Here is a 22,846-nt window from a genome sequence, read left to right on the forward strand (position 1 = left end):
AAAGCAGTTTTTTTTAATTGCAGGTGATTGTTCCGCTGCCTACCTGGAACTCTCGCACCAGAGAGCCTTTGACAGACAACATGGAAAAGTTTTCCATCGAGACTGAATTGATTTACAAGTACTCTCCTTTCAAATCAGAGCAGGAAGTGATGCAACAGTTTGACAAGATTTTTGGAGACAAAGGTATTGTATTCAGCATGCTTTAAGGGACAGTATTCTTTGAAACCAAGAGTTTTCAGTGTTGCGTGTTTTCATGATAGACGCAGTACGTGTGTCTTATCTGTTCGAAGGAAGACTCCGAGAGGCTTAACGGCTCTGTGTCTCTTACTTCAGGCACCTTGGTGATCGTTTTCAACCTCAAATTGATGGATAATGGTGAACCTGAGCTAGATGTGACCTCCGATCCCCGAGATATCCAGATGGCTGAAACTCCACCCGAGGGAACGTAGGTTTGATAGAATCAGCCATCAAAACTCTGGCTTTACTTTGTCCTTAACCGAGGATAACATAATTTGCACGCTGTTAATCACTCAGTTTGCAGACGATGAATTTAGTATGATAAGAGAACATTTTTAGGATTATGTACGCTCTGCTGTCTCTCTCTTTCTGTGATCTGTGAGCCTATGTTCCGTTTCAGGAAGCCCGAACGCCGTTCTTTCCGTGCATACGCTGCCGTGCTCTACATCGATCCCAGAATGCGGATCTTTATCCATGGCCACAAAGTGCAAACTAAACGCCTCTCCTGCTGCTTATACAAGCCTAGGTATGATGCATAGCCAAGTCCTTTTACAGCCAGCAAGTTCTCTTCAGATATCAAAACAAACTCAAGTTGCTATCGTTTTTCAGATGAATGTCCAGTTGAAATTCCCCCCTTTTTTGCCAATCTTTCAGACCTCGGCTCATCTCTTCTCATCACAACATCACTTCGAATTTAGCTTGTAGTAATCATCCAAATTCTTTTCATCAGAATGTAAAATATTATGGTTATTTTTGATTTACCAGTGTGACCTTTTCCTTTTACAAGCTGTGCAAGGCTGCACTACGTTTTGTGTCCAGTATATCCCTATTCCTGCCCTTGCGTGGTAGTTGCACAATTTTTGTCTTTGGATTAAAGAGACTGGGAATGCTTTTGAAAGACTTGCAAATAAACAGATAACTATTGCAGTCATTATTAACCAGCAGAAAGAAAGAAAGAAAAAAAAAGTTTTCAAATAGCCTGAAGATCCAAAAATATGCTTAAAGGCTTCATTCTTCTTAATTAACATCTAAAGTGTGGAATTATAGACAGACCTGAGGAAAATATGGTACAGTAGCAGACATTAAAAAATGACTTTGCTGAGGCAAAGCCAATCCCTACTCAAACAAGTTCAATTGCTCTTAATATTCATTGTCTAATTTTATATTCCACACCACCTGATAATACCAAAACCTGATGATCTTATTCGTTACTTCAGGATTAACGTCAGAAAGTAAGAATTGATTGTACTGCTGATGATTATATCCTGTTTTACAAGCCAGGAGTAGGGCAATTAGAGCATTTCCGGATGGGCCCTCATCCTTTGCACGCTTCCCGACCGGCTTCCGACAAAGTTAACGGAGAATGTGGACGTAAAATAGCAAATTATAATCACACGAAGTCTTACTTAACGACCATAATGCTTTATTTAACTGAGTGAGAAGTGATATAACCTTGTTACGGTCATGAGATTTTCTGCTTGGCATCTGTGGCACTTAGCAGTGGAAAATTGCAAGGCATGGCGCAGAGTTAGGGGAAGGTTAGGGGGAGCTGAAGGAGAGGTAGTTGTGGAAGAAGTGAGGTCCGGGTCTGGGAATGACCCGGCCTGGAATGGCTTGGCTTGTGGAATTCAGTTGAGAATGGCAGTGCTGGGATTGCCATCACGGATGCCATCATGTAATGTCACGCTTTACGACTACATCACTTAGTGACGGAAATTCTGGTCCCAATTACTGTCGTAATTTATGGATTATTTTGTGTTTTTAACCACTTAATGAAGTTTCTGTTTGCTGTGGAGAGTCAGATATTAGATAGGTGCTAAATTACTTGATTTCACACTCAAAATCCACATTTGTGCAGTCAGGCGGAGGGAACCTAAATTGTATGACTACAAAACAGCTAGAATCATAACCTTTTGGTTCTTCAAGATTTGCTTAAGTCACTTAAGGTTTACAATTAAGGGCTCGTTCCAGTTAACTTTGGTTAGGTTCTTATAGTTTTCTTAAGAGCAATGTGGAAATGGTTTTCTGATGCTTTTTTCCAGAATTTTATTTTTTTCAAGCATTTTGAGGTTAGCAAATAATGCGTGGTCTAGCTGAGCATACATTTTAAGAAATTGGAAGTCTCCTCTATTGTTATATATCCAAAAGCAATGCAAGCCTTATTGACTGCACAGGTTTTTGAGGATTACGGCCGTATTCATTCATTCCCTCTCTTTTTCCTCTCCCTCTTCTTGCAACTTCTTACAGGATGTACAAGTATACCTCCAAGCGCTTCAAGACTCGAGCTGAACAAGAAGTGAAGAAAGCAGAGCACATGGCTCGGATTGGTGAGTCTCGAAAAGAAAGGAGTTGGGAACCTATTGGAGCAGGAATGGCTTGAATAGCACAAGCCAAATCAGATAGTTGGGTTAAACCGTAACTTTTGCACACATTCTGTATCCAAACTGCGTTGTGTTCCTCCATGTGGCTCCCCAAGCCTTCTGAAAGTGGCGTTGCCTTTAGAAATCTGCCCTGGTTTTCTGAAGGTGGCACAACTTTTGGAAGCTTCCCACCCATTCTGGGAGCCACGTTCACTGGAGAAGCTGGGTCCAAAAAGGAGACAGCAAACGAAGTGAGATTCTTAACGCTTCTGGAAAACACCCGGTGACCATGGAACACTGTAAACGGCGGTAAATCCAGGTCCATCATAGCTTCGAAGCAACTGGTTGTACATCGAAGACTTGCCTGCATGCATTTTCTCTGAAGGTTAACTTCTCTTTTACAGTGGAAGAGAAGGCACGAGAAGCAGAAAGCAAAGCCCGTGCTTTAGAGCTGCGCCTGGGAGGAGACCTTACCAGGGAGTCCAGGGTAAATACACTATATTTGACTGCTAGTGTGAAATGGCGGCATTCAAGAAAAGATTCAGAGAAATATCCTTGAGCTGAACAAAAGAACTGACAGTGCTTGGTAGATGGGGACGGCAAAGGCTCATGGTCAAAATTGCTGGAATATTTATTCTGATGATGAACCATAATATATGAGTATTTATGCTCACACGTATAATCATTATATAATTGCCTGTCTTACTGTTTGGAAGAAAAAAAATGTTTCATGTCTGAAACAGGAAGAGAGCTGAACACTCTGAAACTTCAGCAGAAGTACGCTGCTTTTATGGTAGCTTGTCTCCGCAAAATTGTGCATGCTTAGCTTTTGTGGGTTCCAGATACGTGATGGTTTCTGAAATCAATAGAACAAATATGTGTGACTAGATTTTCTGGAGTGCAGCTATACTACGTAAACGGGCAACGGTATTCAGCCCCACTGTGCTTTTAGGAGCTTAAGGCCTTGAGCAATTTTAGCTGTTGTTTCAAAGATGTGTTATTTCATTTCTGTATTCATTATACATATTTACTTTTATCTGTCACATTTGTAATTTTGTCACATACTATTATTCCATTCATCATTCAGTAGATTTCATCCTAATTCTAATGATAAGAATTTTAGATAATATTGTAAAACAAGATACGAGAATATTTTTTTAAAAAATGAAATAAGTTACGATATGAACTAGAAATGGACAAAAAAGGTGCAATGAATATAAGAATATTTGAAAATATTTAAAGGAAAATGGGAGAAGTAATAGTATGATACGAAATTGAACATGAAAGATGAATATGTAATTAAGGCTCATGTTTGTATTGAAATGTAAAAACCTGGAAAGACATTGTTCACCCAAAGAGATGTTTTTAAAATATAAAAATAAAAAAAAACTATTTAAAAAAGATACGAATGTTAAACTGACAATTGTATTACTTCAACTGTTCTAAGTTGGGATGTTTTTCATATCTGTAGGTTATGGTATGCCAAGCTCAAGACTTGGCAATAACCTTACGGAGAGAGGCAGACATTAAAAAGAGGACCAGGGAGGCAAAACAGCGGTGAGTGGAAAATAGGCGGTTCTTTCCTGTTCCTGGCTTTTTTCTCTTTCAAATAAGTGGTCTGTTAAAGAAGTGAAAATAGTAAGCTGTGCAGACATGGATAAATTGACCCTAACACTTAAGGATAAAGAATCATCAGAATATTACAAGAGTTGGGAATGTTGGTACGATTAGATAGAACAAAGATAGGTAATATAATAGTAAACATTATTAAACTGTAAAGGAGATTAAGCTACATTGGTAGTAACTATATACTCGCGTTAAGATTTAATTGTAAATAGGACACCAATAATGATAACAAATAAGGAACCACAAACTGTCGATAATGGAATTGTCCTTTATTCTGGCTGAACATCACTTCATAAAAGAGCAAGAACTTGAATCTTCTTCTTTTTTTAAATTCTTTAAATAAATTTTATTAAATATAAACATTAAAAATAGTGAACGTGGTGTCTCTTCTTTGACATACATTTCTGTCCAATGTCTTTACAATTAGAAAGAAAAAAGTTAATACGTTTGTGTACATATATGCATTTTTATATTTCATTTTTTCCAATTATATTTTATTACTTTTTATCACTTTCTCTACTTATTTTAAATCTATGAACACCCTTTCATGTCCCTCCATTTATAAAATGCGTTCCATATTTTATAGTATTCTAGTAGAACTTGAATCTTCGGAGTCTTCTTTTAAGGGCTCTGATCACTGTTCCCCAGACAAATATCCACGGATTTTCTTTGACTCGGTTTGCTGCCTTGCAGAGCACTTAAAGAGCCGAAAGAACTGAGCTTCATTTTCGGTGTGAACATAGAGCAACGCCATCTGGACGGGATGTTTGTCTACAATTGCAGCCGGTTGATTAAGATGTATGAGAAGGTGGGCCCTCAGCTGGAAGGTGGCATGTGAGTTCCCCCGAGTCCCCCCAATACTTTTACAATTGAAGAGCTCTTTTTAGAAGAAGTGGGACAGTCTCTCCTCGCTGTGGAAGAATCCTTTTTATTTTAGAATTCTAAAAAAGAGAGAGAGAGAGAGAGAGAGAGAGGTGGACTTTATATTTTTAAAGAGAAAAGCTTCCAGATTCCAGAAAGCCAGATTCTCTTCACCACCTTTTCTCTTACTAATTTCACAAGAGCAGTGATTCCCTCAACAATCATGGCAAGGAAACTCGTACGATGGGGCAGAACTCACTTCACATATTTCTCACTTAGTAACATAAAGTGTGGTCGTAAGTTGAGTAATTCAGATCCATCTACTCCCAACGCCTTTCCCTATTTGTTGTCGTGGAGATCCATCTTTCTTCTCTCGACGTTAAGTGGTTGGACTGGTGCCCCTAAATGTGACCCCATGTTCCTTCTCCCTAGGGCCTGCGGAGGAGTGGTTGGGGTAGTGGATGTTCCCTATCTCGTCCTGGAACCGACACACAACAAGCAGGATTTTGCAGATGCAAAAGAATATCGGCACTTATTAAAAGCAATGGGAGAGTACTTGGCACAGTATTGGAAGGATATTGAGATCGGTAAGAAGTCATATGGAGAAGGGGAGTTGGGGGAGGAAAGGAGAAGCCCTATGAACACAGACCCGTTGGTTCATTTGTTAAAGACATGGTTTTTTTTTTTTCCGTTAAAAAACACCCAGCTCAGAAAGGCATTAGCAAATTTTGGGATGATTTTGGCTACCTGTCTGCAAACTGGAACCAGCCGCCATCAAACGAACTGCGCTACAAAAGGCGGAGAGCCATGGAGATCCCAACTACGATTCAGTGTGGTAAGTGGTGGATTGAAGTTTCCTCTATTCTGGGGTCCAAAGGCAGCTCTGTTGAAAAAAGCTGTCACAGCCAAATAGCAAAAATAGCAAGAGATGGTGCTTTCCAGCCCTCTCTTAAGTGGTTTACAGAGTCAGCCTCTTGCCCCCCCAACAATCTGGGTCCTCATTTTACCCACCTCAGAAAGAAGGCTGAGTCAACCTTGAGCCGGTCAGGACTGAACCCCTGACTAAGGGCAGAGGTAGCCTGCAATACTGGATTCTAACCAATGGGAGGGAGGAAGGAAAGGAAGGAAGGAAGGAAGGAAGGAAGGACAAGAGCATTTAGACATATATGCCACTTTATAAGTGCTTTCCAGCCCCCTCTAAGCAATTTACAGAGTCAGCCTCTGGCCCCCAACAATCTGGGTCCTCATTTTACCGACCTCAGAAGGACAAAAAGCTGAGAGTCAACCTTGAGTCAGTCAGGATCGAACTGCTGGCAGGGTCCCCTTGGTTTGACATCCTCTTTGAACCACAGTAGCGGACAGTCTGAAGCCCCAAAAGCTTCTTGTAGTCTTACGGTCAGCATGCTGATTGTATGTTATGTCCTCGTATAATAGATGTGTGTTTGAAATGGCGGACACTCCCATTCCAACTCAGCTCTGTGGAGCAAGAGTACCCAGATACCTGGATGTGTGCCATGAACCCTGATCCTGAACAAGATAGGTGAGTAAGAATAAGAAAACTGTCTTTGCACCAGTTAGATCACTTTAAGAATGCTGCTTATTCTATTGAACAGAATCGAGAGAGAGGATAAAGCCCAGAAGGGACAAAAAATAGCACGTCAAAGTGTTCAAGAAATGGGGCAAGAGAAGAAATTATTAGCTCAATCTTATAGCCATACCATACCGTACATCGTGGAATGCGCTATTCCTCTCTCCATAAATATTCTAACAAGGTGTAAAATTCATCTACTAGCTGTGACTTTTTGTGTTTTTGGGAGGTAGGGAGTGCCTTTGAATCATTTGTATTGACTCCTGGTGATTGCCTGCTTAGGGTTAGTTGTGCTAATCGCTGGTGCTCAGAACAACATGCTAATTGATAATTATACCTATGATGGATGTTAATACCTTGGAGTACTTGGTGTATATTGTATGGCAATCCTCATAACTGTGGATGGTACATTGGGAGGATAATTAGCATGTTAGTTTGCACTGTTATCTCTGCCTGCCCAAGGAACTCTGAAATGGAAAGAAGGAATCTGAGAAAGATTTTGGTAAAATAGTTAGCCATGTGCGAGCATAGATCCAGATGCAAATCCATGAATTATAATAATAGAGGCATGGTGTTCATCCTGTGTTCCCCAGAAGTCCAGGTTCTGTGAGAATCATCAACATTTAGCTTTGGCCTCCGTTGTTTTAAATGCATTATTGCAAAACTAAAATATAGGAAGCATATTAATAGGATCTGTGCTGATTTTTCACATTGGGAAGGGTTTCTTTGGTATCTGAAGCTTGAAGACCACCATGATAAAGAGAATCAGATTCAAATAAACTGTGTGCTCTGTTTAATTCAAGGCAGGCCTGTGGTGTGAATCTTCATCTCAGCATAAACAATAGACCCCAAACATACACCCTAGACCCATGTATGCTGATCTTTCATTTTGCTTTTTCCTTCTTCTGACAGGTGTGAAGCTCCTGAGAAGAAGCAGAAGGTTCCCCTGAGCTTCTTGAGAAAAGAGAAAACCCATGAAGATAAGCAGAAAGAGCTGACGGATAAAATTCGCCAACAGCAGGAGAAACTGGAGGCCTTGCAGGTAAGTTTGCACGCTGGACTCTATAGCATTCTTCAGTCTGGTCTTCCGTCATGTCAGTGGCTTCATTCTGCCAAAGTATTTGGAGATGTTGGAGCTCAGAGGCATCCATATATCCACATTTCTACAAACTCCTACAAATCTTCTGATTCTACACTAATTAAGAAGTATATATACATATATAAGAGAGTATTTTAGAGAATCAGTTTGGTCTAGTGGTTAGTGCCAGCTAGAAACCAGGAGAATATGAGTTCTAGTCTCACTTTTAGCTAAGAAAGTTGGCTGGATCACTTTGAACCAATCACTTTTACCCCAACCCACACCCAGGGGTTGTTGTTGTGGGGAAAAAAGAGGAGGAAGGAGTGTTTTTTGTTTTGTTTTTGTGTGTGGCCTTGAGTTAAAATAATAAAGGTGGGTAAAAAATAAATAAATAAATACTTTGTTCCACTTGCTTTGTCCAGAAAACTACCCCAATACGTTCTCACGCTGACCTGAAGAAACTACCTTTGGAGGTCACCACGCGCCCCATGCTAGAGGTACGTGCCCTCCTCCTGCCGCCGCTGTTCCCAAAATTGCCCTCTTCTGTTATACCCAAAGTAATCCAGTTGGTCCTCTGGTTACAATGGCAATTGGGACCAGAATTTTCATCGCTAAATAATTTGGCTGTAAAATACAAGGTCACACAACTGCATTGCTTGGTGATAGCAGAAAACAATATATTTAATCATACATACATGAAGAGCAGCTAGAATTGTATTGGCTCAAAATTGGAAAAATGAAAAAAAAAAAACCAATAGAGGAAGAGGTGATTATGAAAATATTAGAATGTGCAGAAATGAATAGACTAACGTTGGCAAGTAAAGGACAAGAAGAAACTGAATATTATATGATATGGGATTTATTTTATAAATGGTTGGAAGATAAAGACGTTCAATGAATATAGGGCAAAATGCATTAAGATCGTTATAATGATATGAGGGTGAATAGTTTTTAAAAAATGAAGGTAATCATAGCAAGAAATATATACTAATTATAAATATTTGCCCAAGAAAAATGTACCCAGTTGACACACTGTTTAATTGAAAGATGGATTTATTGTAAGTATGTGAATCATGCTCACATGACCATGGAACATGCTACAGTGGCCAGAACATTTGAGGATCAGTTGTTTTAAGTATTGCACACTCACCTCAATCCTAAACTTGAACTGTCGCTAAAAAGTGGTAAAAAAAACCCTTACCTATTTTTTCATAATGTCCTGGCAGAACGCAGACTTAATGAGCAAATCCCAGCGGCCACGGTCTCCACCACTGCCAGATGTGATCAAGAATGCTCCACGAAGACCTCCGGTTCCTCCATCTCCTTCCAGGCCCATCAACTCTCAGAAGAAGGGCCCCCCACCGCGACCAGCCATCAGCTGCTCCAGATCACACAACATGGCGCACCACGAAGAATCCAACCTTCCCAGGTTACAGTATCACCTGGAAGCTCCTCGGAAATGCTCCCCGTCCACCTTTGTAAGGCCTCTCTCCAAATCTGCCTCTATTGGAAAGGTGCCCCCCGAGTCTGTCCAGGATACCAGAAGCCAGCAGAGATCCCCCAGTCCCAAACACCTAAAGGTGATGCTTCCGCCAAAGAAACCCACCTTAATCAAGCCTGCCCAGGTGAAAAACCTTTTTCTGGAAAAAAAAAAAAGTAATAATGGTGCTGCTTCCTTTGTGTGGTGAATGCCCGCTGCCTCTGTTTACCTAACAACCTGTAGCTGTAATTCTCTTTTTTTTTTTTTTGGGGGGGAGTCTTTCCTACTCTCCTACTTTACCTTGTTTAAACAACCAAAATTGGGATTGATAACTTGGTTGTTAAATGAAGCAGTTGCTTAGTGAAAAACCACGTGAATAGGATGAATCTTATTTCAGGTTTCCTTTGCTTTCCAGACTTGCAAAGGTCATAAAATCAGAGTTGCTATTTCAGCACTGCTGTAAACTGCAAACAGTTGCAGTCTGTGGCAGTTGCTAAGTGAGAACTACCTGTAATACTTTAATAACATTATTAAATAAATATACATTTATTAAATGTATGAGCTACCCGATTCCCAGCTACTTAGTCAGACCTGCAGGAAGAAAGTGTCAAAGAGGATATACGGAGTTTGAAACAAAACAAAAAATGCAGAATGGTGCGCATTTTTCCCTGCTCCCTTTGCACAGTGTTTAAAATACGTAATATTTTTACACTCTGCCCTGCTTAATCTTAACTCCGCTGTTGCTTGGAGGTGGAAAAAAAGATGTTGACCGTTAAGAGGTATGATGCAAGTCTGTCCTATCTACAGGCTTCCAGTTCCCGGAAGAGAGGCATTAGCACAATGGAGGATGAAACGGAGGAGGAGGAGGAGGTTGGACTGAGAAAAGAGAAAAGGAAACCAGGCAAACCGGTGACAGTGAAGGAAGAGAAGAAAGACTCGAGCGAGGTGGTCGTGGAAGTAAGTGGGCCAGTCTGGGTGGAAGTAGAACCAGAACCCTGTGACTGTCCCACCTCCGTTCTGTTCCTTCTCGAGCTTTCACCAAGATGGAAATCCATTGCAGGGAGTGCACAGCATCCAGTCCTTGGGATGTTGCTGAAGGCCTGGCCAAAACATCTAACAACACCTGTGAATCCCTAGATTTTACTTAGTTGAGTTAACCAGGTGGAGCCTTTTCACCAAGATAATCTCAAGAATTCAGAAAGCGCCCACCTTGGCTTTGCCAGCAGGTCAGCTCCCTCTATCCTCCGAACCTTCTGGAAGTTGCTTCAGGGTGCTGTGCTCTTGCAGGCCTCTGAAAATCACACAAGAATGTTTGCATGATTTCCAGGGGCCACACAAGAGCCAGGCCCTCTCGCACGTCTCCCAGAGGTTCACCATCACTGCGCTAGTCAGAAAGATCTGTACGGAGAAGACTTCACCCTTCCTTGGTAAAGTGCTAAGACACATACATTACGTTTCTGCCTCATGATTTTATTCTCAAGTAGGGTCTACTTAAATATTCTTTATTAGTCCACCCAATTCCCTAAATAACATTCATAGTTTATTGCTGTGGAGCAAAGTGATTCTCCCAATCAGCCCGCCATATTGCTACATAAAATGAAGGAAATGTTGATAGAGTATAATCGTTCGAATGCCTGTACCTCTCTATACAGAGCAGGGTATAGCATTTCCGCTTGTGCAAAAGGAAACTTACACTTTCGTTCTGGGTGGCATTCTGAATGTTTGCTCCGTTAAAGTACATGATGAGGATGACTGGTTTTGGAATATATTTGGCTTCTCTCTGCTTTCAGCTGACGGACAGTGCAGGAGAAGAGGAATTGGCAGAAATGAAAAGAGCCCAGAAAGGTACTTTGGCTTTGGCCTCTTTCACTTGCAGTGTTTTTAAAGAGAGGTAAATCATGCACAGATTATGCCCACCACAGGAAAACACTCCTCCACCTCTTTCTGCTCATATGGTGACTTAAAGTGAGGAGTCTGTGGTTTTTCAGATGCTGCTGAATTTTAGTTCCTAGCCGCCTCTTCTCCTTGGGGGGCCTAGCAAGCTTTCACCTTGAATTTCCCTCTCCTATACCGCGCATTAAAGGAAGTGCCCTGACACTGATAGCACTTCTATCACATTCAACAACAACAACAAAAAGGATGGTGTGATTTGAACTTCCACCTTCTGTTGCAGCAGCTATTTCATGCAAAGAGCACAGAGAGAGCGCCAGAGTGCTTCCGGTTTGTCAGCCTGGGCTTTTTGCTGGTCTCTGAGCTGCCTCTCCCTTTCTGCCTCACTCAGATAAAGGGGAGCATGTGGAGGTGAGAGTGAACAAGGAGTGGTTCACGGGCCGGATTACAGCAGTCGAAGTGAGCAAGCAGGTGGTCCGTTGGAAGGTGAAATTTGATTACGTCCCCACCGATGTTACCCCAAGAGATCGATGGTAATTTTACACGTATAGATTCTGGAGCCTTGGGAGGGGGGCCTTGGGAGGCTGGGGCACTTCCAAGTTTTGCTTGACGGAGCAACTTGTTGGGAGCCTGTCAGGTGACCCTGGGCAAGATGGCCTCTTTTGTTCTTCCTTCCTTAACAATGTTTGGTCTAGAACCGTGATGGCACGCGTGCCATGGGCAGCAGAGCCATTTGTGCGGGCACACGAGCCCCAGCCAAACTTACCTGCACGTGCGCACGCCTTCCAGCTGATTTTGTGGCCCGTTTGAGGCCTTTTTCGGCCTCCCAGTGGTTCGAGGGAAGCCTCTGCAGCCTTTGTAGGCCAAAAAACAGGGCCATTTCGTCACTTCCGGTATTTCTGGAAATACCGGAAGTGACAAAACAGGGCCATTTTTTTGGCCTACAAAGGCTGCAGAGACTTCCCTCAAACCTCTGAGGCCAAAAAAGGCCAAACAAGGCCTCAAACGGGCCAAAAAGCCAGCTGGGAGGCATGCGCAATTTCGCAACAGGAGCCCCAAAAGGTTAGCCGAGAATGAGGGAGCTCTGCTCTGTAAATTGTGAGAATTATCAGCCTTTTCATTTTGACCCAAGAACAATGTCCAAGTCCCGAGAATTTTTGAACTTAAGAATAACCCATTCTGGACCAGATTGAAAACATGGTTTTTTCTTTTCTTTTGCATCATGTCATTACTAAATTATTTCCCAGGAGCCAATGCAGGAAGATAACCTTCCTTGCATGTTCTGCATTTCATGTTGATTGATTGACACAACGTTGACATTTTTAAAAAACGTTGTGTTCCACATTTTACTACTTTTAGTTCTTTTGTTAGAGGAAAAAAAAATATGACGAGGCAGTTAACTTGGGAATGGCAGAGACTTGTGATGTGCCTGCTGCTCCATCCAGGGTAGAGAGGAGCAGCGAGGATGTGCGGTTGATGAGGCCCCCGTCTCCAGAGCACCAAAGCCCAGATACGCAACAGCAGGAGATGAATGGTCCGTCTGAACCGTCTACCTCTGAGTCTGCCCGAATAGAGCCAGATACCACTGGACCCGGCAACAGCCAAGAGAACGCGGACTTGTTGGCCCAGTCCCTGCGGTGAGTGTTCCCTTCAGTGTGGCAGACCATTTGCCAACGGTAGTTATAATTCGGTCTTCTAGCATCTGGGCCGCCTTCTCATTTTGCGGTTTCTGAATAAACGGCAAGCAGCCTTTCTGATTTCATTTTTCGGAACAGAGGTTGGCCATGGTGTATTACCATTTAATTTTTGCAATCGTTTCAGTCGGCCAATTTCTTCAACTTTTGTAATTTCTTCTTTTCATGGAGAAGAGGAAGACACTAACCCCGTGATGGCGACGACAGGTGACACGCAAAGCCATTTGTGCGGGCACGCGAGCCCCAGCCAAACACCTGCACTGCGCATGTGCACCTCCCAACTGATTTTTGGCCTGTTGGAGGCCTTTTTCGCCCTCCTGGGGCTCAAGGAGGTTGGGCTGTTTGCTGTTGGCTTCTGTGGGCCTTCCGGAAATAGCGGAAGTGCCAAAACGGGCCCATTTTTCGGCCTTCAAAGGCTGCAGAGGCTTCCCTTGAGCCCCCAGAAGGGTGAAAACGGCCTCAAACAGGCCGAAAATCAGGTGGGAGGCACGCACATGCACAGTGGTGGGGAGGCGGCATTGCACACACATGCACGGGGGGCACGTTGCATTGTGGGTGCTCACACGCGCGCTTTCAGCACACCACAACAAAAAGGTTCGCCGTCACTGCACTAACCACATTAATAATATTTGTAGCTCAGGGTTGACATGACAAAGCCCCAATCAAGAAACTGCCACAGAAGCCAACAGCAAACAGCCCAACCAAAGAATCTCTAAGACCGTCCCCACCCACACTGACAGGGCAAGCCCCCAGAATGTAAGCTGACAGCAAACTGCAGTCCTTACTAGCACTGATGATGTTACCTGGTCAGGTCATGAAACGTCTGCAAGAAAACAAGCCACCTCAGAGAACACTAAAGACCCCTCACTAAACACACTGAAGGCATATTTGGATTGATTGACTTACTATGTGCCGTCAAGTTGGTGTCAATTCAGCAATCACATAAATGGACCCTCTCCAAGGGTTTAGCCTTTCCCCAACTTGGTCTTCCAATGGCACATCCTTCGCCACTGTACACTAATTGAATTTATATACCTTGCTGGATTGTCCTCTTTCTATCTTTCCCCAGCATTAAAGACTTGTCAGTAAAGCTGGGCTTTTGCATACTTAATGAAAAGGAAGAAGAGTTAAATGTTTGAATTCTATACCCAGGATTATTCTATGCCTTTTTTTGTGTGTTGCTAACTGCAGATGGCGTTACGCTTCTGCTATGCATTTCCCTGTCTTCTCTTTGCTTCCGTAGGAATTGCTTGCGTTATTTCTTGCCCCCGCATTTCCACATCTCCAAGAAGGATTTGACTTCCATGAGCTCACAAGAGTTGGTGGCATTCCCTTTGGTGAGTCCTCTGTTCAGCTGATAAAATTCTCATACTATAATCAGATACTTTCCCAGATACATTCTTGAGCTGTGAATTTTTGGAATCAGAAGTTTGGTGTCACCATCTCCTTTAATATTTATGAAATATGTTCCTAAAACAGGAGCAAAATAGCAAAAAGAAAAAGAAATTAGAATTTGAGTCCCTGCATTAAAATTCATTGGTTATTTATAGAAGGTAATTAAATTATATACATCCCTTTCCCCAAAACTCCACATAATTTTAACCTGTTACTCAACATTATGTGATAATAATCCAGGGCTACTTCGATTGGAAGTACTGTGATTTAGTTTCTTTCTCTTCTTGGTTGGAGCAAATTCTTTTGCCTTGCTTCCTTGTAACTCTTGGGACGTTCTCCTCCGTATCTCCCTTTCCGCAGAAAGAGTACTTTAAACAATATGAGGTAGGCCTGCAGAACCTGTGCAACTCCTATCAGACCCGTGCAAACGGTCAGATCCAAGCCTGCGAAGAGAAAGTTCACATTCTGGAGCAGAAGGTCAGAGAGACAAATGAGAAGCTTCAGAAACTGAGGACGAACATCGTCGCTCTACTCCAGAAAGTACAAGAAGTAAGTTGGAACCTGGATTATCTCTGGTTTTGAGCTTTTTCTCGAGAGGTGCAAAACCAATCGTTCCCAGAGCTCTCCAATCAAACCTTTATTATGATCAAAAATGAGCAGAGATTTTGCACATGGATCACAGCTGATAGACTGCTTTGAATCGCCTTTTCTCTGAGATGCTTCTAGTAATCAGCTTCTAGTAATCATGAGCCTCTCTCCAACTCCTGTCAACTAATCTCAGCTTAGATTTTCAGGGCACTGTTTCCAAAATTGTCTGTTGTGTTTTTTGTAATTACGAAGGGTCACTGCTGGAGTGTTTTGCTCGTAAGAGGAGCATTATATGGACTAAAGTTTTTTCCTGCTGTTTTTAGGATATTGATTTCAATTCAGATGACGAACTGGATGCTTACATTGAGGATCTCATTACCAGAGGAGATTGATGAGCCCGGCTGCAGCCTCTGGGTGAAATCAGAAAGTAACATGGTTACCGTGTCCTCTGGGTCTCTCCGGTAGGTGGTAGAACCAGCCCTGCAGACGGACAGGCGGAGCTGAAGCCAGGGTTTTAGAGACATGCGTCCCATATAGAATATGTCAGTGTAGAATACGTTCGTATTTTCTCTTTTATATAAGGAAATTAGCCACTGTACTGTTAAGGTTTCTAACCTTTTGTTTATAAATATTTGTTTTTTAAAAAAAACCAAACAAAAAAAACCTTACAAACCCCCAAAATATAATGTTCATGGAGCAAGCTTTATCTGTAGTTTGGATGGGTTCATTTTGAAAAAAGTTGATAAAAGTTTAAGCTGCCAGAAACTACTGTTCCCCTTGGAGGAATGTGCTGGAGAAGCATATTACGGCCGTTTGTGTCTCTCTTGGAAGGAGGAGGAAATCAACATGAGGCGGATGAGCTCCTACAGTGTAACAGAATTGCTTGTTATAATTGGAGAAACACATTTTTCTGACAGCAGGAGGGGGTATTGTCTACCAAAACACGAGTTTGTGGCTCGCCTCCTACTTTGCATTTGTGCTATTGGGAAATCTTCATAAATTGGGCCACTGACACATGACCACAATTTGCACGCTTCATCTGGAGCTGACCGGATTCTTCATCTTAAACTGGGGAAGGAGTTTTTTGATCCTTGCCCTGGTATAAAAAGCTGGAAGCTAATATTGTACGTTACGCTTCTTTAGTCTCTGGACTGAAGGGAAACCAAGCAAGTGAACTCGGCTGCTGAATAGCAGAAATAGGAAGGAAAATCATCTCAAACGCCTGAAAAGCTGTCTTTGCTTCAGTGATGGTAATGCCCGTCAGACAAGAGAATTTTGGGAAGAGATGGGGGCATTCTTGGTTTGTCCCATATTAGATTTTTTATAAAAGAAATAATAGTTTATTCCATATTAATATCAGTGAATTTATTACAGGACTGTCTGTGTTTATTACAGGGCTGTCTGTGTTCATCCATGGTTGACCTAACCATGATTTATTTGATTGCTGAAATGCCAGGGGTAAATTCTACGTGTCATGCGAACCAAGGTTTTCTTTCGGTTCCTCCCACCCCGGAGTTCTCAATTGACATGTGGCTGAAGGTGTTGGGAGCAAGCTTCGATTCTGCCTTGGGTGTCTTGGGTGCCTTGGGTGTCACGTCAGGCCAAATGCAATGGGTTGTTGAATTTGTTACGTAAGAAACTTTCAGAAGGAAGAGTGGGCAGTACACAATGGATTCCATAAACACACACACACACACACACCTTTCATCTTCAAGCCATTTTCCAACAAAATCTCTTTTGACAAGGAGGCTTTCTGCAGGCAAGCACAGCTGACCAAAAGTCACTATAACGCCCAAGCTGAATAAAATGCAGGGGGATTTTTGAATCCAGTCTCGACGTTTGCTGCTGCCTTTAAAAAGAGAGCTCAGCCACAAACAGGAAAAGAGGCTCTGCCTCAGACGAGTATCCAGCAAATGTACAAGGACTGCAGAGTCAACACCAAGCCTGCAGCTGCTAGAAGCATCTTAAGAGACAGAGGAAAATAACCTCTTCCTCAGTTCTGATTAAGATAGCAGCCCCATATAGTAGCTCCCAGTGGGCCCCTCCAAAACAAAGGGAAACGGCTCTTTTCATACAGAATTGTGCAGAAACTTTAATTTTCAGGCAGCCATTTCCTTCAGAGTCTCTTAGTCACGCTCTTCGATGAGGCAGTTCTTGCCGACCTGGGTTTTCTGCAAACTTGGGAGAACAGGGATTTAAAGTGGCTGAAGGTTGATTCCCGTTCTGCTTCCGTGATAAGTGAAAATCGCAAGCAATCCTTCGTAGGAGGGGAAACAACAGGAGCAAGATGGCACCTCACATCAGACTGAGGGTGCATTTCTCTTCCTTATTTGGGGGGGAAAGGATACCCAGTTCAGTGGGCTAGCTGAACACATCAGAGACCAGTCCCTCCTTGCACAAAGGCGGAGGTAGCGGTCCTGATGCTGGGTTGTTGCCCTCCTACGGCCTCCTCCACGTCTCCTGATGTACTGGCCTGTCCCCTGGTAGCGCCTCCATGCTCTGGACACTACGCTGACAGACACAGAAAACCTTGCTACAGCTCGCATTGATGTGCCAGCCTGGATGAGCTGCACTCCTTGAGCCACTTGTGTGGGTTGTAGACTCCGTCTCATGCTACCACTAGAGTGAAAGCACCGCCAGCATTCAAAAGTGACCAAACCATCAGCCAGAAAGCGTAGCAACTGAGAAGTGGTCTGTGGTCACCACCTGCAGAACCACTCCTTTATTGGGGAGGTCTTGCTACCTGCCTCTGCTTTCCACCTGTTGTCTATTCCATTTGCACAACAGCATGTGGAATTGATTGTCAATCGGTGTTGCTACCGAAGCGGACAATTTGATTTCACAGAAGTGTGATTGACTTGGAGTTCCATTGTGTCGTTTAAGTGTTCCCTTTATTTTTTTGAGCAGTGTTCCCCTAGGTGCACCTCCATCCCTCAATGGCTGACTCTCCTAAAGTATCCTTCCAGCTGCTAAGATGTTCCTACCCCCACTCCCTTCCCACCACCCTTATCACTGTACTCCTTTTGTGACGGTGGGGGGGGGCTCTTGCCAAGGCAGTGCAGCTGCTTAGATCGGCGCCTGGCCGATGAAAGGACCTTCATGAAAAGCCGGGCAGCTGAGACGATACATTGTCCAAACTGCCAGCTTCCCACCCCCCAAGACCTGGGCTCAGCTGCGGTGCCTTTTTGAGGTACCCACCTCTACCTGCAGGGCACCCCGTTCCCCAGACAATCTCGGTTGCAAGCTGGAGGGCATCGTATCCCCTGGCACCCCCTGCCCAGATGTACTGCGTAGGCCTTTCTGGAGAGAACGGCCTTCTCTTCCTCGCTGCCTCCGCTGTCTAGAAGCCCCCTTTCCCTTTCACGAGATAAGAAAACCACAGCTGTTGCTCCTCTTCCTCTTGCCAAGGGAGCTGGGGACACGCAGTTCGCCTCTGGGGCTGAGCCCCAAAGACTGCCAAGTTTTCTCTTGCCTTGTGACACTGAAGCCTTGTCATCTTTCTCTTCATCCTGGCAACTCCACCTTGGTTCCCTCGGGGAGATGCCCTGCAGATGTGGGACAGGGCAGCTTCCCAGGAGAAGCGTAGAACAACACAGCTTTGTGATGTCTTCCCGCGGCTTCTCCCAGCCTCCCCATTTCAGGTCCAGCCGTGCAGCACCTCGCTTCCCAAGGAGTTCAGTTCGAACCTGCTAAGCGTGACGCTGAATGACAGCAGCAGAAGCCGTCTTCAGTCTGTTGCCTTCAAAACCATCCGGCCCACTTGCGCAATATGTTTTCTTAGCCAGGCTGGGGAAAACGGGAATTCGGATGCAACCAATCTAGGATGGAGGGCCTTCCCAATCAAACCATCTCTAGATTTTATTTCTTATTGCTTAACCAGCAGCAAGACCATTCCGGAGAAAGCCGGAGGTTGGAATCCAGGCTTCGGGGTTGCACGCAGGCTGGGAAAAGGTGCCATGCAATATTTTGGGGCACAGGGTGTGTGTTTTATGTCCAAAATAGTGTGATTATTTAGAGATGCTAAGGAGTAAAAAATGGATGGGTTTTTTTCCCCACCATCTCCTTACCTTTGTCCCTTTCCCTCAAAATAAGTGATGACCGTCATTGGAAGGAGCAAGTTCTTAGAAATTAATGCTACAGAAATACCTTTGGGGAATTAGAGCTGCACCTTTTTTTTTTAAGCCTCTCTATTTGTCTACCTTAACATACCCTTCCTCCCTCCCTCCCCTAACTGTCTCACTTAGTAACAGAAATTTTGGGCTCAATTGCGACCATACGTATCTCTACTGTCACTCTGGTGCAGTCCTCTTAAATCACTGATGATACTGGAGTCGAATTCCTGTACTAAGGGCAATTCATGAGCCCTTGCATAATTTTACCATTGGTGAGTGGGAGTCACAAACCCCAATTACTGACCAATCCTAGCCGAGAAGCCCTGTTGGGCTTCTGTTGCTGGCACCTAGCTACTGGGATGAAGGTGGACAGGTGACAAAGAGGCTGTCGTGAAAGGGAGGGGTCTGTAGGGGGTGAGAAGAGCTGGGGCTCCTGTCCCAGGTAGCAAAGGTGCGAATAGTTGCACAGAGAACACCAGGGATTAAGGGTTCAAATAAGCGGGATTTTCTGACTGTGGAACCAAGAGTGAACGCAGGAGGGAAGATTCCAGGAGGTTTAGGAAGAGGCGTTTGCTTTCCCTGCTCCGAGAGGGCGAGGGGAAGCGGGGGGGGGGGCAAATCAGCAGAAGTAGCAGGCAAGGAAATGTGATATAGATTTATAGACTTTGGGAGAGAAAGTAGGAATTGTTTGGCTCATAATGAGAGCATTCAGGATCACAGAAGTGAATTGTGCAAGTGACCAAACTCAGATCCTTTACAAAGGGTGCATGGATGGCTTGCGGAATTTCAAATTAGCATGGGAACAGCAACGGTTATGGGCTTCCATGAGTTGTTTTTTTGTTGTTGTTTTTTTAGAAAGAATGGGGGCAAATTTATGAGAACATCCAAAATTACCCAAAATAGTTTATTACATTGGTAGTCTTGCCAGATTTACAAAGACTACGTAGATTAATCTAGAACATCACCTTATTAAGGAAGAACACCAACTTCATGCTGAATATCCATAATCTTGGGATAGTTCCTAAGGTTGTGTTGGCAAAATAAGTTGCAGGAAGACTGCCTTTTCAGATATTACACTAAACATTCTAGGATAATCTCTGGCTGTCAAAATCCAATGATTGTTTTGCATGTTGTGCGACAGTTATCGCTTAATCCAAATATTACTACTCGGTTTCAAACATGTTATCTTGTCAAGCTCGGTTTAGCAGCTGTCCTAAGCAAGATCTGATTTTATTTTTATTTTTTTTAACAAAAATACATCTCGATCAGGGTGTGGCAGCAGCCAAAAAAAGCTAACACAATCCTTGGTTGTTATAAACAGAGGCACAGAATCAAAATCACGCGGCGTATTAGTACCGCTTTATAAAACCTTAGTAAGGCCACCTCACCTGGAGTACTGCATCCAGGTTTGGTCATCACCTTACAAAAAAGATATGGAGACTTTGAAAAAAAGTGCAAAGACGACCCACCACCCACCCCAAAAAAGACTAAAACATGAACCGTTGCAGGAATTGGGTTTGGCTAGTCTAGTGAAAAGGACTAGGGGGTGACATGACAGCAGTCTTCCAAAATTTGAGGGGCTGCCCCAGAGAGGAGGAGGAGGAAGCCAAGCTATTTTCCAAGGCACCTGAAGGCCAGACAAGAAACAATGGATGGAAACTGAACAAGGAGAAATTCAACCTGGAAATAAGGAGGAATTTTCTGACAGTGAGGATAATTAACCAGGGGAACAGCTTGCCACCAGAAATCGTGGGTGCTTCATCACTGCAGGTTTCTATGAAGAAACTGGACAGTTTAGTTTACTTTATTGTCATTGCACCTCGTACAAGGAAATTAAATACCATCTTTAGCTTACGGTTTTTGACTATGAAAATAAACACAGACTGACATCCCTCACACTCCACACATTGAATTGAAATTGGAAATCGAAAAGCCACTTGTCTGAAACGATACAGGGCCTCCTTGCTTGAGCTGAGGGGCTGGACTAGAAGACCTCCAAGGTCCCTTCCAATTATTCTGTATTCTGAATCCAGCTTGGCGTCGCCTCCCTCAACCCCTGTATAGGGGGGGGGGAACCCTTGGCTTCTGGCATCGGGCTGCTTCTCCCCACCTGGCCGAAGTTTCCCCCCTTCCTGCTTTTTCAAAACCGCTAGAAAAGAACCGACTCTCGTTTTTTTGTTTGTGTTTTTCCTGAAGAAAGAGACACTTTTATTGGGTACAAAGGGGAGCGTTGCCCACCGCAAAGGGCCTGCCCCAAAACGGCGAGTTCCCGGGTCGCGAGAGAAAACCGAAGCCAGGGAAGAAGGGAAAGGCGAGAGGGGTTCCAGGCGGGCGCCGGCTTGGCGATCCCGGCCGAGTCCCGTAGCCGGGAGACGCGCCACCCTCTTCTACACCTTGGTGCCCGAGGAGGGCAGCTCCGACTTCTGGGTCTGGCCGCTGAGCGTGGACGAGACGGAGCTGGCGGGCCCGCGGCGCGGCGAGCGCAGTCCGAGCAGGAGGAGGCACTGGGCGCGGAAGCGGCCGTCGAAGAAGGCGTAGAGGAAGGGATTCAGGCAGCTGTTGACGTAAGCCAGGCAGGTGGCGTAGGGGTGCAGGCGCAGGATCAGGTCCAGCCAGGCGCAGGGCAAGCTCAGCAAGCCCACCCAAGCCAGCACGTAGAGGCTCTTCAGCAGGTGGAAGGGCAGCCAGCACAGGGCGAAGACGGCCACCAGCGTGACGATGATGCGCAACAGCCGCCGGCGCTGCCGGCTTTCCTCCTTGCGGGCGCGCCGTTGGAAGTGGCGGCTGACGGCGGCGCCGATGCAGCAGTAGCAAAGCGTCAGCAGCAGCAGCGGCACCACGAAGCCCAGCGCCGTGGTGGCCAGGCTCAGCGCCGCCAGCCAGCGGGCTGCCTCCTCGGCGCTGCCGGCCAAGCCGCTGAAATCCATGTCGCACTCCACGGCCGAGCCGTTGCCGCCGCGAGGGCTCAGCCGCGTCTGGCGCAGCAGCAGGGCCGGCAGCGCCAGCAAGCCGGCCAGGAGCCAGACGGCGGCCAGCGAGAGCAGCGTCCAGGTGCGCGGCCGCGGGGACCCGCAGGAGGAGGAAGAGGAGGAGGAGGAGGAGGGAGGCCGGCCGGCCGAGCGCGGCAGGGCGTGCACGATGGCCAGGTAGCGCTCGAAGCCCAGGCAGCCCAGGCAGAAAGCCGAGGCGAACATGTTGAGCAGCACCAGGTAGCTGCTCAGCTTGCACAGCGCCGAGCCGAAGGGCCAGTGGAAGCGCAGCGCCGTGTAAGCCGCCCACAGCGGCAGGGTCACCACGAAAGCCAGGTCGGCGAGCGCCAGGTTGCCGATGTAAGCGTCGGCCGAGCGGCGTTTGCCCGGCGGGCCTCGCCAGACGGTGAAAATGACCAGCCCGTTGCCCGACAGGCCCAGCACGAAGACCAGCATATAGAGCACGGGCAACAACGAGAAGGAGAGCTCCCAGTCCGTCTCGGCTTCTTCCCAGGGGCAGCCCCCCGGCCCCCAGACCTCGCTCCAGTTGCCCGGGGGCTCCTCGTCGTAGTCGTAAAAGGGGCCCTCCATCGCCGCCGCTCTGCTGCCCCTCCGACCGGCCGCTCAGCCAGGCTGGCTGGAATGGGGGGCGCCGGTGCGCTTAAAGAGGGCTTCGAGCCTGACCCCGCCCTTCGCTGAAAGGGGGGTGATGGATGGAGGAAAGCCCTTGGCAGGGAATGTGGGGGGGTGGGGACGGGAACCCACAGAGACAATACCTCCATTAGCCTTCCCTCCTTCCGAGGTGGGTAAAAATGAGGACCCAGATTGTTGGGGGCAAGAGGCTGACTCTGCAAAGGGCTTGGAGAGGGCTGGGAAGCACTATAAAGCGGTATATAAGTAAGTTGCATCTATCTATGTCTCATCCTCCTCCCCCCCTCTATCAGCTCAATACCTGTGCTTCGCTACAA

At 45.3% G+C, this 22,846-nt stretch overlaps 2 protein-coding genes across 2 annotated transcripts in view; one reads left to right on the plus strand and one right to left on the minus strand.

Annotated features, from left to right (window-relative positions):
• Positions 1-15,503, plus strand: part of MORC2 (MORC family CW-type zinc finger 2) — a 28,490-nt gene extending 12,987 nt beyond the window's left edge. The window contains exons 7-26 of the mRNA XM_026722186.2: positions 24-183; positions 334-445; positions 638-763; positions 2,485-2,564; positions 3,002-3,084; positions 4,069-4,154; positions 4,917-5,057; positions 5,517-5,671; positions 5,791-5,919; positions 6,519-6,624; positions 7,585-7,714; positions 8,173-8,247; positions 8,977-9,375; positions 10,038-10,187; positions 11,021-11,075; positions 11,512-11,653; positions 12,566-12,757; positions 14,058-14,151; positions 14,570-14,758; positions 15,121-15,503. Coding sequence (XP_026577971.1) covers positions 24-183; positions 334-445; positions 638-763; positions 2,485-2,564; positions 3,002-3,084; positions 4,069-4,154; positions 4,917-5,057; positions 5,517-5,671; positions 5,791-5,919; positions 6,519-6,624; positions 7,585-7,714; positions 8,173-8,247; positions 8,977-9,375; positions 10,038-10,187; positions 11,021-11,075; positions 11,512-11,653; positions 12,566-12,757; positions 14,058-14,151; positions 14,570-14,758; positions 15,121-15,189 — 2,673 coding nt within the window. The 3' untranslated portion in view covers positions 15,190-15,503. The remainder of the gene's footprint in view (positions 1-23; positions 184-333; positions 446-637; positions 764-2,484; positions 2,565-3,001; positions 3,085-4,068; positions 4,155-4,916; positions 5,058-5,516; positions 5,672-5,790; positions 5,920-6,518; positions 6,625-7,584; positions 7,715-8,172; positions 8,248-8,976; positions 9,376-10,037; positions 10,188-11,020; positions 11,076-11,511; positions 11,654-12,565; positions 12,758-14,057; positions 14,152-14,569; positions 14,759-15,120) is intronic.
• A 5,194-nt stretch (positions 15,504-20,697) lies between these two features.
• LOC113450878 (apelin receptor-like) lies at positions 20,698-22,541 on the minus strand. Its single transcript, XM_026722188.2, has one exon. The coding sequence runs from the start codon at positions 22,467-22,469 to the stop codon at positions 21,297-21,299; it is 1,173 nt and encodes a 390-aa protein (XP_026577973.1). The 5' UTR covers positions 22,470-22,541; the 3' UTR covers positions 20,698-21,296.
• Between the last annotated feature and the right edge of the window lie 305 nt (positions 22,542-22,846).

This window comes from Pseudonaja textilis, chromosome 15, assembly GCF_049901715.1.
Source record: "Pseudonaja textilis isolate UNSWEBS1 chromosome 15, rPseTex1.2, whole genome shotgun sequence".
In the NCBI taxonomy this organism is placed as follows: Eukaryota; Metazoa; Chordata; class Lepidosauria; order Squamata; family Elapidae; genus Pseudonaja; species Pseudonaja textilis.